Consider the following 14,578-nt stretch of genomic DNA (forward strand, 5'->3'; position numbering starts at 1 on the left):
GTAATTATGAACTTACAAGGAACAAATAATATTTTTACCTTAAATACATTTGCCCTTAAATTATTACTATATTAAAGAATTTAAATAATACATATAAAACAATAAATTATCTATTCATTTATGTATCCTTTTGTAGAAGCAGAACAAATATCGTTTTCAAATGATCTTATCGTCATTCGCCAGTACTCTGAATTTAAAACGAGCACGGAAGTCGCCACAACATCTCCACGTCATATTGGATTAACTCTCCTTCTTAAATTAGTTAAAAAATAAAATTCATCTTTAAATTCTCTTTCACTCTCAGTCAAGTTAACCATTATTACTCTTCATAACAATGTCGACGATGGCGCTCATACTCCGGCGAAAAATTCTCTCAAAACCCTACATTTCTCATCAATCATCGCTGTACTCCACGACGCCGGAGATAAAGAGTTTGAATAGTCAACGAATTGAGAAAATACTCATAGCTAATAGAGGCGAGATTGCTTGTAGAATTATTACAACTGCTAAGAGATTAGGGATTCGTACTGTTGCAGTTTACAGTGATGCTGATAGAGATAGTTTACATGTGAAGTCTGCTGATGAGGCTTTTCGTATCGGTCCTCCTCCTGCTCGTTTGAGCTATTTGAATTCTTCTGCTATTATTGACGTTGCTAATAAATCTGGCGCCCAGGTATAATTTTGATTCTCTTACTCGATTATGTAATGACTTGATTGAGTATTTTTGGACACTTCCATTGGCTTCTAATTGAAATTTGAAGTGTGTGATCAGTTTGTGTGGTACAGTTGGAACTTTGAGATTCAAAGTTCTAAACTTTGATCATGAATTTGGACGCGGAAGGAAGCTTTAAATCTTTTGAAATGAAATTTATATATTTGAAAACTACGTAATCTAGATCATCACGATTAATACTTTACAAGATATATAAAAAAGTTATGGTCAAAGAGAAAATTGGTTTTCTCGCGAAATTTATATGATGCCACATAAATTGATAGAGATTGAGTAATTATACTGTGTTCTCGCTAATATTAATGGGTTCTGTGGACTGTGTTCTGTATATTTTAAGACACTAGAGTCATCATTTGTGCAAATATTTACTTTTAATTTTGCAATGATTTTATGTGTATATATAGGTCTGTTATATGACAACAATATGTAATATTTCAATTTTTTCTGCACTACCATTATCTATTATCTCATTCATTTGTAAAAAATTCTAGTCCAATAAGTCTTACTTGAGCAGGAGTGCATTATGGAGGTGACCAATGGACTCACCCTCTCCTCCCACCGAAAAAGGAAAAAAAGGAAAATTCCAAAATGAAAAAGGGAAAGAAGAGAATATGAATATTATAATCATGTTTGACCAGTTTATACCAGTGAAATTTATGGTAAAAAAAACTCAGAAATGCAATTCTAGGCATATGTCAATATAAGTAATGATAATCTTTTGGGTGATTGAAAAACAATATTATAGCAAGGACAGAAGCATTTTTCAGAATAGCTTTTGATCAAACATGATTTTAGTGTGTCTCTGGGCCTTACTCTTTCCATCTGTTCTTTTCAGTTGTCTCAGAACTGTATTCTTCAAGCAAGAACTTTGTTACAGTAGTTATATTATTTAGTCAGAACTGTATTTTTCAAGCAAGAACTTTGATACATTAGTTATATCAAACATGATTTTAGTGTGTGTAATATAGATACTTGTTTTTTTAACTTTTGGGCACCGTAATGGTTTAAAAGTTGGATGTGAAAGCAATGCTTATCATTTTACCTTTAATGGTAGAGATATGTGTTTCAAGTCATAGTTGTATTTAGCAGTGTACATTGTAGCAACAAAGTTACCTAGTATCCGTTGCTTGTGGGAGGTGGTAGGTATATGTGGAATTAGTGGAGGTGTGCACAAGTTGACATGGATATACCACTTATAAAAAAAGACCGGTATACATCTCTAGAAATAACTGACTTTACTTTTTCTATAAAGGACATATAAGATACAACTCCATGATTCTCTTATACCTAGCTATCCAACATATGAAATTAGTTGACAGGTGCACTACATTGCACACTACTCAGTAAGTGCATCAGATCCAGCTATGTCATAATGTATAGTTTAATGGGACTAGATGCTAGACTTAGTGATGCTATGGTGCATCCTCAAATATCTTATTTCTTAAAGAAAACATGGCCTTTCTTGCCAGTTGACATGAACTCCAAAAAAAAAACTAGTTAATACAATGAACATACTTGTTCCTATGTAATGTGTAAATTTTTACTTTTCCTTGTTCGACTCGTGATAATTTCATGATTCACGTTTAGATTTGTCACATTTTAAAATTAGAGTTTTGCTGATTAAATGATTGCCAACATGTAAACATTCAGAGAGGATCTCTTGTTTATATTTTGTTTATTTCATAATTAGGCTATCCACCCAGGTTATGGATTCTTATCTGAAAGTGCTGATTTTGCTCAACTTTGTGAAAATGAGAATCTCTTATTTATTGGACCTCCTGCATCTGCAATCCGTGACATGGGCGATAAAAGGTAGAGATCATTTCCATTCCACTTGCTATCATGCTATGCCTATGTATTCTGCTTGTTTTTTTTATCAAGTTGATTTTTGAATCATTCAAATGGCTAGTTCTTGTTTCCGAGGGAGATTAAAAAAAAAGGCATAACTTTGAACTAGAATTATGAATCATCTCAGGAAGTTGCTCATACCCTTTTCCGATTTCAGCAGGAGAAAGAATTAGGTTAAAAGTCTATTGTAATGGGAAGAAGGGAAGCTCCATGTTTGTTCTTCTCATTTCTTTTGTTTATGAATTTTCAGTTTTTCCCTCCTTTGAGCATGGACAATCATGTTTCATCTCATTACTTCCCACTTTTGTATTAATGTGGTTGATTTAAATTTAGGATCTCACCGATGTAAACCGGCTGCATTAATACTTGAATAAATGGGTATTAACTGTTTGCACCAGACAGTAATTTGCATCTACTGTATGCATTTTGACTATTTAAAAACTGCTGACTGTGACATTGGGATTAATATGATTGGTGTTAGTGTTTGTGCGAGATGGGGATGTTGATTTATGCGTAGCAGCAAGCCTTAGTGGTTGTCTGTTCATAGCAATTGATATTTAAAGTTAATTTTAGCCTCAAGCGTGTTTCATGTGGCTAAGCTCCACATTTGCAAAGGTCCTGTGTGCAACTAACAGGGAGCATGGCAATAATTCATGCATGACTTAAATGTTAGTCCTATATCACCTGTGTGAATTATATTTTCAGCTTCTCCCATATTGATTAAGCAATGGCTTAGAGAGTGTCTATATGCAATCATTAAATCACATTGCATCGGCCTACTAGTGTTTCTGGCGTGCAGTTCTATGAAATGATCTGTCACATTGAGGGCTAGCCTTTCAGTGAAGTTCTAATTTAGCAGTATGTTGCTGCAATTGGATGCTGACAATTTTTTTGGATGCTGACAATTCATGCTTATTTCTTTTCTTCCTCTGGATATTTCCATCAGTGCTTCAAAGAGAATAATGGGTGCAGCTGGGGTTCCACTTGTGCCTGGATATCATGGTGATGAGCAAGATATTGACTTTATGAAGTTGGAAGCAGACAAGATTGGGTATCCTATTTTAATTAAGCCAACCCATGGAGGTGGAGGGAAGGTCTGCCTTCTGTTAACGTTCTACTTATTTTTCTGAAGGAAAACAAACTCAACTTCTAGCTTACAAATTTTGCAATTCAATCCTATTGTGTATGGCCATTTCTATTAAAGATTTCACTATAGGAAGAAATCTTATAGTGGCAACAGGATAGCTCAAGTATATCTGAAGATATGCTCTTGTTTATCGTGTTCTATAGTAAAAGAAAATAATGTCTGCTAACTTGTTTTGTTCAGGGTATGAGGATTGTTCAGAGTCCAAATGAATTTGCTGACTCATTCTTGGGGGCCCAACGTGAGGCAGCTGCATCATTTGGTATAAGTACAATCCTACTGGAGAAATATATTACTAAACCAAGACATATAGAAGTCCAGGTAGCTCTTGTTATGTTTTGATTGAATGCTTGGTCCTTCCCGATTTTGTTTTCTTGCTAGTTAGACTAATAGCTAACCTTAAGTAGTTGGGGAAAGAATGAATTGAAAAAATCCCCCTAACTAGCTTGAGATTGAGACATATTAGTTGTAGTTGTTGTATTTTCCTGCCTTGCCCCTTTTCATACTTAATAAAATAATTCTAGTTTGCTTTCAATTGTTTTGTTAGATATTTGGGGATAAACAAGGTAATATAATACATCTCTATGAGAGAGATTGTAGTGTGCAGAGAAGACACCAGAAGATAATAGAAGAAGCTCCAGCTGTAAGACTTTTTTTTTCAATTTTTTATATTTCTCTTGAAGTGTCTTAAAAGGTTGACAAAACTTTGTTATCCACAGCCTAACGTGAGCTCTGACTTCCGTTCCCATCTGGGTCAAGCAGCTGTATCTGCAGCTAAGGTCAGATGAATTTGTCTGTTTCTAGATTAGATAGTCTACTCGAAATTGTCAAGTTTATTGGTGGTTAGTATTTAAATACCTTTACTTTTTCTTGTCGGAGACAGATTATCTGAAATCCCGAAAAATGTGTGCTCATCTTTAACTATCATAAAGCATTTATCATGTAATGCATGTATACGAGTCTCATCAGTTACTTTATACATGACAGTGAGGAAATGAACTTTGGGTCTAATTCAACCCAAAAGTTAGCTCATGAGGTGACGATTGCCCAAGGCCAAACAAGGAGGCAAACAACTATAATTGTAGAGAAGTAGAATGAAAAAATGTGTATATATAATGAGCTCTAAGAGTATTTATAAAGGAAATGAAACAAGTTTTGCTAAGCTAACTCCTAGAAGCTAGGAGCAGATAAGCAATATGGAAACAAACTAACTGAATGATAAAATATTGTGAATAGGAAACTAAAGCCTAAAATAACTAAAGAGGACTCATCCTAATGCACAACAAGTACTGCGTAGTAGGACTCATCCTAATGTACAAGTGGTGAGTAGTACATACACTGCTATACCCCCCTCAAGTTAGGTGTGAACTTGTGAAGAGACATCACCTAACTTAGGAAATATGCGCTAGAAGGTGGTCTTGGACAATGGTTTGGTGAGTGGATCTATAAGTTTTTCAGTGGAGTGGACAAGCAATACTCGGATTAGGCCATTGTGTACTTGGTTTCTAACAAAGTGAAGATCAATCTCAAAGTGCTTCATTTTGGTATGATGTACTAGATTTGGAATGTACGTGACCCAAAGGGTTATTACTAAGTACTATAGGAGCAGAGAGCAGCACATGAAGATCCTTGAGCAAGTGGATGGTCCAGTTCATTTAAGACAATGCAGAAGTTACCAGACTATACTCAGCCTCAGTGGAGGAGGAGCAGGAGTAGTAGTTTCTTACTAGAACACTAGGAATAGGCGTTGTGCCTCGATAAAAAATGTAATCAGAGATCAAGCAATGTTATCAAAAGAAATAATTGCAATAGAGCTCCAACTTCTGTTGGGGCTTTAAGCACAAAGCGCAAATGAAGTGTGGACTTTAATGAAAATAGGCTCAAATGGAGAAAAAAAATATATGTATAATAGTCAAAGACTAATAATTATAAGCATGAATAAAATAAATATGGACAAAGAAATTGTTTTTTTAATGATAAAGTGAAATATCAATTGTTTATTGTCACCTCTTCCGGAATCGCTCATTGGCAAGGAAAAGTATGTCTTAGAGCCTTGATGCGATACTGAATTGCACATTAAGCGAGGCAAAATACTCAACATATTTTGAGCTCGCTTCAGGGCTTACATGCGTATTTGACAACATTGAGATCAAGTGTCTATTATTGATATCGCCTGCCCAATCAACATCTACATAGGCATAGAGCGCAAGCAATTGTTGTGAATACTATACTTGATGTTTCTTTTAGAAACCATAGAAAGTGAGGTGTTGAACTGAGTAAGCATGTATGCTGGATATATGATGTTAGGTCTGGTAAACAAAAGCTACTAAAGCTTATCAAGCACACTCCTATACTCATTGCCATCAGTTTCGGTGGTTCCTATCAGACTCAGCCATCTGGAACCCTATTTGAATCAAAGAATCAGTGAGTGCTTCATACCAAGCCTTAGGAGATGAAACACCTTAATGTTACAATCCGTAGATAGCCTTTTTGCGTATGTCTTAACCATATTATGCCTTCTCAGAAAAACTCAAGTGAAGATGTCTTTGGAATAAATATCTATAATTGTGTTCGTATGTCTGATTAATGCAAGAAATAGTATCGCGTCACAAAGGAGAAATGGAAAAGTGTAAACTTCTGGAGGGGCAGCATTTGGACAATTTTAAAGCTAGGAGGTAATATTACCAAACTGGGTGCATACCGTTGGTAGCAGAAGGCAGAGGGTATGTTTAGGCAGTATGGACGAAAGACATTTTTGTGTGTATTTTCCTTTCTGACGAGCAGGAGGGATAAAGTTGTAGGGTGGAGATCCATGTGCAGATAATTCCTTGTTTTACAAATAAAGCAATGTATTCTAGGACTAGCAGGGAAAAAATGGTCGTTGGCTTTATTGACTTGAAGTTCAGACTGTTAAAGCTTATATCTGCACTAGGGGATGGGATTAATTCTAGCTCAGCATTGTGTTATATGATAGTTCCAGTTCTTGTATAAAACAAGGATGAAGCTTGATATAGATAGTAGTGAATTAAGAGCCCTATTTTACTGCTGAGGTTTAACCTGCATCTTTGACTAGTAATTAGTTTATCTCCTTTTATGCTAAGTAATTTCGTCATCTTTTTTTTTTTTGGGTAAGGAGATTTGAGTTTGAAAAGCATTCTACCACATTGCCACCAGATGACCAATAAAACGAATGTCTCCATTTTCTCTCTCTTATCGTATCCCCTCTCACTCGCTCTTGTGCGAAGTGTGATTGTAGTATTCGGTTCCTATACAGATATTGTTATGATAAAGTCAGTTCTTGATCAATTAGTATCACTATCCTTCTGTTTGGAAGAAATGTTCTGTGGAAAACCCTCACATATTATGATCTGTTCCCTAGTGCTGTCTGCTGTCTGTTGAAATCTTTTTTCAGTATTGTTCTCAATTGCTACTCCTGACCTGACAGCTCCTCCATTATGTTTGAAGGCAGTCAATTACCACAGTGCAGGAACTGTTGAGTTTATAGTTGATACGCAATCTGGACAATTTCATTTTATGGAGATGAATACCCGTCTTCAGGTACTTTTGATTAGTCTATACCTTTTCCTTCTTGTAGCAGTAGACTGTAGAGTATAGGATATAATCACTCTCTGTCAGGTTGAGCATCCAGTTACAGAGATGATTGTTGGTCAAGATCTTGTAGAGTGGCAAATACGTGTTGCAAATGGGGAGCCTCTTCCCTTGACTCAGTCAGAGGTGCCATTTTCAGGTTTGAGTTTACACTGGTTAGCTTGCTTTGCTGTTCTCTAATAGATATATGCAAAGTGCTTGCTTAGTAGGAACTGCTGGACGAAGCTAGAGTTATTTACCTAGATATACCAAGATTGCATACGATTCGATAGAACAATTCTTAATATATAATATTCCTTTTACTTCCCTGGAATGTAAAAATTTGCCTAGGATTTTGTGGTCCCTGGATGGTAAAGTTGAAAATTGCTTAGACTCGAAGAAATTTAGTTCCATTACATGCTGTAGCTTAAAAGTTTTGTTGACATTGCTCTTAAGTTAAAATTGGAGGTTGTCTCATATAATAGTGAGAATGGAGTAGAAAATATTTATAGATCTGTTCTATTTCACTTGTATTTTTGGTGTAAAGAGATAATAACATGTAGGAAGCCGGTCAAACTTGGTGGAAAATGATGGATGACTTGAGCAGAGTCATATGCACAGATTGTACTGTGCTACTTTTTGCACCAACATGGGTCTTTTGTAATATTTCTCATCTTAAAAAAGGGATAAATACTTGACTCAGTAGAACAATCACTTGCACATAAGTTTAACTGATACGACTGTTCTTTTTCAAATAACATAAAACAGAAACTTACTTTAATGTCATAATATCGACAGTGACTCAAAGGCTTATCTGAAATTGAGAACCATTTATTGGAAGTGATGCCTTGAGTCTTGATTAACATAATATCATCTTTGTAGCATAACTAGATCCAGTAATGCTCAATGAAAAGCATAACTTTTGGGTGGTAATGGCATTTCTATAGTCTTCAAGAACAGAATCCAAATCGAGTACTTCGCTTAGTTGTTTGTTAGGAAGTGAATTATTCATGTATTAAAACCAACATAACTAGTACCATGTTTGGTAGCATTTCAGTTGCTGTGTATAAAATTCAGCACACCAAGTACGCTGTTTGGTTACCTATTTACAAACTCACATAACTAATACATGTATAAGTTATGAGGGAACTATGTATTATTTATGCAGGGTGGAAGATAGGATAACTAAAATATGAATAACTAAACCCCTGCATAAAAGGGCAGCTCCTAGGAAGGGGTAAAAATAGAACCTGCATAAAATAATACATAAATTCCCTCATAACTAATCTCTAACCCTGTGTTACTAATACATGTACAATTCTAACCAGCAAGCAAATGAGATTTCTTTTTACCCCTCCTTAGGAGCTCCCCCTTTTATGCAGGGTTTAGTTATCTATATATTAGTTATTCTATCTACTATTCTACATAAATAATACATATATTCCCTCATAGCTAATCTCTATCCCCTGCATTACTAATACATGTACAACTCTAACCAACAACCAAACGACCCCTTAACCCATGGAAAGAAACTGTGTCTCATTATAACATAAAGTTCTTCTTGTTAATGTAGTCAAAGCATGGACATGGTTCAGGAAAATTTCCCATTTCAAACTTGGACTAGCACACTATGAGTTTAATATAATTAATCAGTGGAAAAAATTCGTGAAAAATGTTCTCTGAAGTAAACCGCTGCAGGAAACTCTTATTACTGGAAACAAATATAGGAGTTTTAAGTTAATGCTAAACCCTAAAGCATATGGGAGAATTCGTAGATGCTAATGTTTGTTGGTTTGATGCCAGGTCATGCTTTTGAAGCCCGAATTTATGCTGAAAATGTTCCAAAAGGATTTCTTCCAGCAACTGGTGTTCTTCATCATTATTGTCCTGTTACAGCTACATCAGCAGGTCTGGATCCATACTATGATCATCTTATTCCTGAAATGTTACATTAGGCCTCCTATAAGTGGGTTTCTACTGAGGAAACATGATAGAACCCTCAATTTCTCCAGAGGGATGCAAGATATTTTAGCAGTTCTTTTAACTTTTTTAACTATATCAACTACACTTTGTTCCTTGACTTGTGTAGATTGTTTTTCTAACTCTAATAGCATCAAATCTTAAATGTGAAACAAGTTTCCATGTAAAAAGCATAACCATAGGTGTAAAATGTACCACCAGATGCATAACTGCTTATTTGGTGTTGAATAGGAATACCGGCACTTGCCCATTCTCACATTTCTGAAGAGTTGCTGTTGCATATAAAAAATGAATTGCTATCTAAAAACTCCATCCACTTAGAAAAAATATATGAGTGGATTTCTGGGAGATCTATCAGCGTTTTTATGTCAAAATTGTTATATGGAATCATTTGACTCGGAACTAAAATTAGGGCCTCTCCCCAGCTGGATTTCCTTTCACACTGCCTAGCCAAAAGCTCTTCAAATCCAGCTAGTAGTCAATTACTTCATAGTCTTTGAAGTATCAAGCTAGGTTGCTAAAATTGCTGATTGATAAATAAAAGGATAGCCTGGTGACCGAAGCATCCCAGGTTCATGCAGGGTCTGGGGAAGGGCCGCTCTGCCGCCTACCTGTTACACAAGCATCAGGGTCGATTTAACAGTTTCCTGACAAATACAATAACATATTTACTAAAGCTAGTTGCTATAGTTTAATGAAGTTCTGAGCCTAGCCCATAGAGGATTCTCTGCTGATCATCTATCGGTTTATTTGCCTTTCTGATTATGCAAATTGCTAACTATTGTTAAGCTGTATATTTTGCACTCTCATGACTTTAATACATAATTGCAGTTAGAGTTGAGACTGGAGTGGAGGAAGGGGACACAGTAAGTATGCATTATGATCCCATGATTGCAAAGCTAGTAGTATGGGGACAGGACCGCCTTTCAGCACTGATAAAAATGAAGGATTGCTTGTCAAAGTTTCAGGTAGTTTCTTTTTTCTTTTGTTTTGACCTGTTTTGCAGGTATTGATTCAGAATAAATAGTTTATAATGAAGAATACTTTAGTAACTGAGATCTAATCACTGCTCATTTAATGAAGGTTGCAGGTTTACCCACCAATATAGACTTTATCATTAAGCTTGCCAGTCATACGGCTTTTCAAAATGGTGAAGTAGAAACTCATTTTATTGAGCGGTACAAGGATGATCTGTTCATAGACGGTTCCAATTCAATATCAGCAGAAAAAGCTGAGAGTGCTGCCAAACATGCTGCATCCATTGTAGCTGCATGCATTTGCCAAAATGAACTTGCAACATTGAAGGATAAGGCTCCTGGTGAATACTAATATCCTGTTGTGTTTAGCAAAGGCGTGCTTTAGTACGGCCAGCTGATGCATAGTTTATTGATATGTTCTCTTAATCAGGAGGCCTTCATTTGTGGTATGGTAATCCTCCATTCAGAATCAATCATTTTGCTAAGCGAACAGTGGATCTTGAATGGGAGAATCAATACAGTATTAGTGGTTCAAATCTTTTAACAGTCTCCATCACCTATTTGCCAGATGGGAAATACCTAGTTGAGGTAATGATAGTTTCTCTGTTTGAATGTAACAGAGAGACTACAGTCGAGTTTGTTTTTGCTTTAAGTTTTTCCATTTGCAGCAAAATAATCTATATCTTTAGACAGGAGAAAGCAATTCCCCTGGTTTGGAGATCCAGGTGACACAACTAAGCAACAATAACTATAGAGTTGAAGTGGATGGTCTAAGCCTGAATGTCTGCTTGGCAGCTTACTCCAAGGTAACACCTTATATCAGGTCCTTATCTTCAAGCTGTCCTGGGCCCCTGGCATACATATTCACTGACAAGTACACAACTATGTTTAGGCTGAGGCTGGAGTTATTAAAATGTCTAACATTGCACAACTGTGTGATCAATTATAGCACTAAATTTTGTATATTAGGTGTTCTTTAAGGTTGTGAATTGTGCACTTCGCTTCAAAGAAGATGCACTTGTCTGCTTACTTTTTGCTTCAGGCCCTATGGACTTTTTTTCTGTGCGCATTTTGCTATTAAGAACACTATTTTTTAAAACCATTTTCAATCTAGTCCGACCTATGAAAAAGAAATAAAAAGAGAGAAAGATTAACCTTCTAGTGATCCTAGGTGTAGATTTTTTCCAGGGAGTGTTAGAATGGTGCAACTTAGTCCACTGAATACAATTTGGACTAAAGATCAAGGGTTTGCATATCTTTAGCACATTTAGTCTTGGTTCATGAGAATCTGATGCCCCTTGATCAAGAATGCAGTGATTGCCAAGGAAAACCCGATCCAAATTTAGTTTGCCAAACTTCCATTTTTGCAGGATCAAATTGAGCATATTCACATCTGGCATGGCGACTCTCAACATCAGTTTAAACAAAGGATGGGCCTAGAAATCTATGATGATGAAGAAACAATAGACAAGCCTGCTAGGGTGGCGACATCTTATCCTTCTGGTACTGTGATTGCACCCATGGCTGGGCTAGTGGTTAAAGTATTGGTGAAGGATGGGGAGAAAGTTCAGGAGGGACAACCTGTGTTAGTATTAGAAGCAATGAAGATGGAGGTGTGTATATTACAACCACAACTTAAGATTTAAATCTCCTGAGTGACTTAATTGTTTTGGTTGGTTCTAATTTATTGCTTTTGCTGCCCTTTACATTGTCTATGAGTAGCATGTAGTGAAAGCACCAGCTAATGGCTATGTAAGCGGGCTTGAAATCAAAGTGGGCCAATCGGTCCAAGATGGTATAAAACTCTTTGCTCTCAAGGTTAGTCTTCTCTTCTTTAGATTCATGGACTTCATTCACATTTATATTTAATAATAAATAAATATTGCATAGAACATTTTAAAACGTTGGGAACAAGCAGCAGGCTGCTATGGCTTTTTTAACATTCTTTGCATTAGAGGCGGAGCCAGAATTTTCAATAAGGGAGTTCAAAATCTGTAGAAAATAGACACAAGAAGTAGCCGACAGGGGTTCGACATCTACTATACATACATATAAAATTAGTTTAACCATGTATAAATAATATAATTTTTCGCCGAAGTGGGTTCGGATGAACCCCCTTCATACAAGGTGGCTCCGCCCCTGCTGGGCATCAAGCAAAAGTAGGATAAACATGATGCCAGATACATCTCATTGATGAATGAATTTCTCAAAGAGAATTGATAACATAACAAAGTCGTAGCAAGAAGTGGTTTTGGGGAAGCAAAAGGGCACTAAGATTATTCCTACATATATCCTCAATTTGCTTAGTAAAAATTTCAATGCACATGATTCTGCATGTTTAGGTTGATTTTCTGCTTTGCATAATGAAGTGGGAACTTTGTTCTTAATCTTGTTGGGTATCTTTTCTTGCCAAAGCACACAAATACTATGATTCATAATGTTACTCCAGAGAAGATCAAGATATCACTTTGGAAACTTGCAAATCTCGCTCTTTGTATCTGATTGTCTTTTCTGTTGTATTCTAACCTCCTCGGTCTTTTTCATTTTTGCTTGCCATGCTCGTTATTCCTTGACACTGCTGTCTTCCATCTTTGTTTGGTGGCCGGTACTAATCCTTTTCGTCGCTTGTTGAATTTACTAAAAAATGTATTAAAAGACTTCTAAAAGCCTGCAAAACATATGCATTGGTATCATAACTGGCCCACATTTTGGGTCAAAAGTCATCTTAGCTCGTGCTTGGGCCAAATGTCATTATCTATGTTGCTCGGAAGGTAACGGGTGCATCTAGAGGTCATGTTCTTCACTACATAAATTTTAAGCTTCCGGGATATGGATCCGAGTGCGGATACTGATGCTCAGATACGACCAATAAATGTCTATTACGACATGTATACTCATATAAGAATATATGTTTTGATTTATTAAAGTTTTTGAACTAAAACTAATAAAATTTAATTTGATATAAACACCTAATATTTTATTCATAAGATGTCTTGTGTAATGACTATGTTCTAGTATTTTCTATCTATATGTATAATTGTACATACATAAACCCAAAAATCAACCCAATAACAATTCAATCAATACTTCTTGGTCATAGATGTAGTTGATTCATCCAAAGTAAGTTGGCCAAATCCCTGTGCGTTCCACACACATGCCCAAATCGTGTTGTATCAACTCGAGTTTGGCAGGGATTTTGAAGGGTTTTGACAACGTAGATCATTTTATCTAGGGAGTCTTTACTCTCTTGTGAAGAAGTATGTTTATTTGAACGAACATTATTTCATGTTGCATCAATATCATTACTATATCAGTATATAATGGTGAGAGCATATGCTGAATTAGTTGTTCTACTCTTTGACAGGACTGAAATATATCCTGAGGCTATGACAACATCATTCTACACAACTGTATGTATGACCTTCCTATGAGGACTGTACATCCACTAGGCATAAGAATAACAACATTGAGATGTAAAATCTCTTGGAGTTTCATCTTCTATATTTCAAATACATTTACTTGTAAATGACTTTCCAGCTCAAAATTTGTCCAGATTAGTGGTATATGATCAATGGTTGCTCATTGATTTCTAAGATATACAAGCAAAGTTCTTTCTGCTTACTTCTGAAAGTTACTTGTTTAGGTATTGCAAGAAAAAAACGTGCTTTGCCTTGTCCTATTTCTCATGTTCTATCATTTTACCGTCAATTCGTCATTAGTGATGCTTAGTTCTCCATTTTCTCCTTCATTTTGATGCGTGATGAGTTCGGACTAATCACGCAACATAAGGCCTAGTTAGGAAGAAACACTGTCTAATGAGATCGTTTTGTACATTCAGGGTCTTAAACTAGAAAATTTGATTCAAAGATTTAGAGATTCTATCCATTTCATTGTAAAGTTGATCGATGAAACTTCAAATGTTTTGATTTTGCTTCAATATTATTGCAACGTATTACATTAGATATGAGTGTGATTGCGATTTGGCTTTTAGTTTTTAAGCTTTTGGAGTTGGCATATTGCAATACTCGAAATGATGTGTGTCAAAACGGCTATAATAAACCTGCACAAAGGGTAAGTTTCTACTTTCGTTTTCTCTTCCTTTTTAGACATTGGATCTTTATTTTGAATTTTTCTCTGTGTTTCTTTATATTAAGAGTGGGTCTACTTAACATCTTATAGGTTCATCCTAACCTCATAAATATTGGCTTTGACTTTCTGTCTGAAAAAGAAATTTATAAATAATAGATTTCAAACCCAATAAATAAATGAATTGTGGTAGAACCCCAACTTGGATTTATGATGTCATAAAAA

General features: G+C 35.7%; 1 protein-coding gene across 2 annotated transcripts; it reads left to right on the forward strand.

The window, feature by feature from the left end:
- Nucleotides 1–270: 270 nt before the first annotated feature.
- On the forward strand, nt 271–13,946 carry LOC107031531 (methylcrotonoyl-CoA carboxylase subunit alpha, mitochondrial). 2 transcript variants are annotated; one of them, XR_003574407.1, is made up of 16 exons: nt 271–673; nt 2,421–2,542; nt 3,525–3,672; nt 3,906–4,043; nt 4,270–4,365; nt 4,442–4,501; nt 7,188–7,280; nt 7,359–7,470; nt 9,114–9,218; nt 10,122–10,258; nt 10,374–10,608; nt 10,698–10,855; nt 10,961–11,073; nt 11,638–11,880; nt 11,990–12,085; nt 13,632–13,946. XR_003574407.1 is itself a non-coding variant. In XM_015232944.2 (16 exons), exons 1-16 carry the CDS (start codon nt 335–337, stop codon nt 13,635–13,637), a joined length of 2,205 nt encoding a protein of 734 aa, XP_015088430.1. In that variant the 5' UTR covers nt 292–334; the 3' UTR covers nt 13,638–13,946. The 2 variants fall into 2 exon arrangements, 1 of the variants encoding a protein (XP_015088430.1); XM_015232944.2 differs by having other exon boundaries at nt 292–673; nt 10,957–11,073.
- The last annotated feature ends 632 nt before the right edge of the window (nt 13,947–14,578 follow it).

This window comes from Solanum pennellii, chromosome 9 (assembly GCF_001406875.1).
Source record: "Solanum pennellii chromosome 9, SPENNV200".
In the NCBI taxonomy this organism is placed as follows: domain Eukaryota; kingdom Viridiplantae; phylum Streptophyta; class Magnoliopsida; order Solanales; family Solanaceae; genus Solanum; species Solanum pennellii.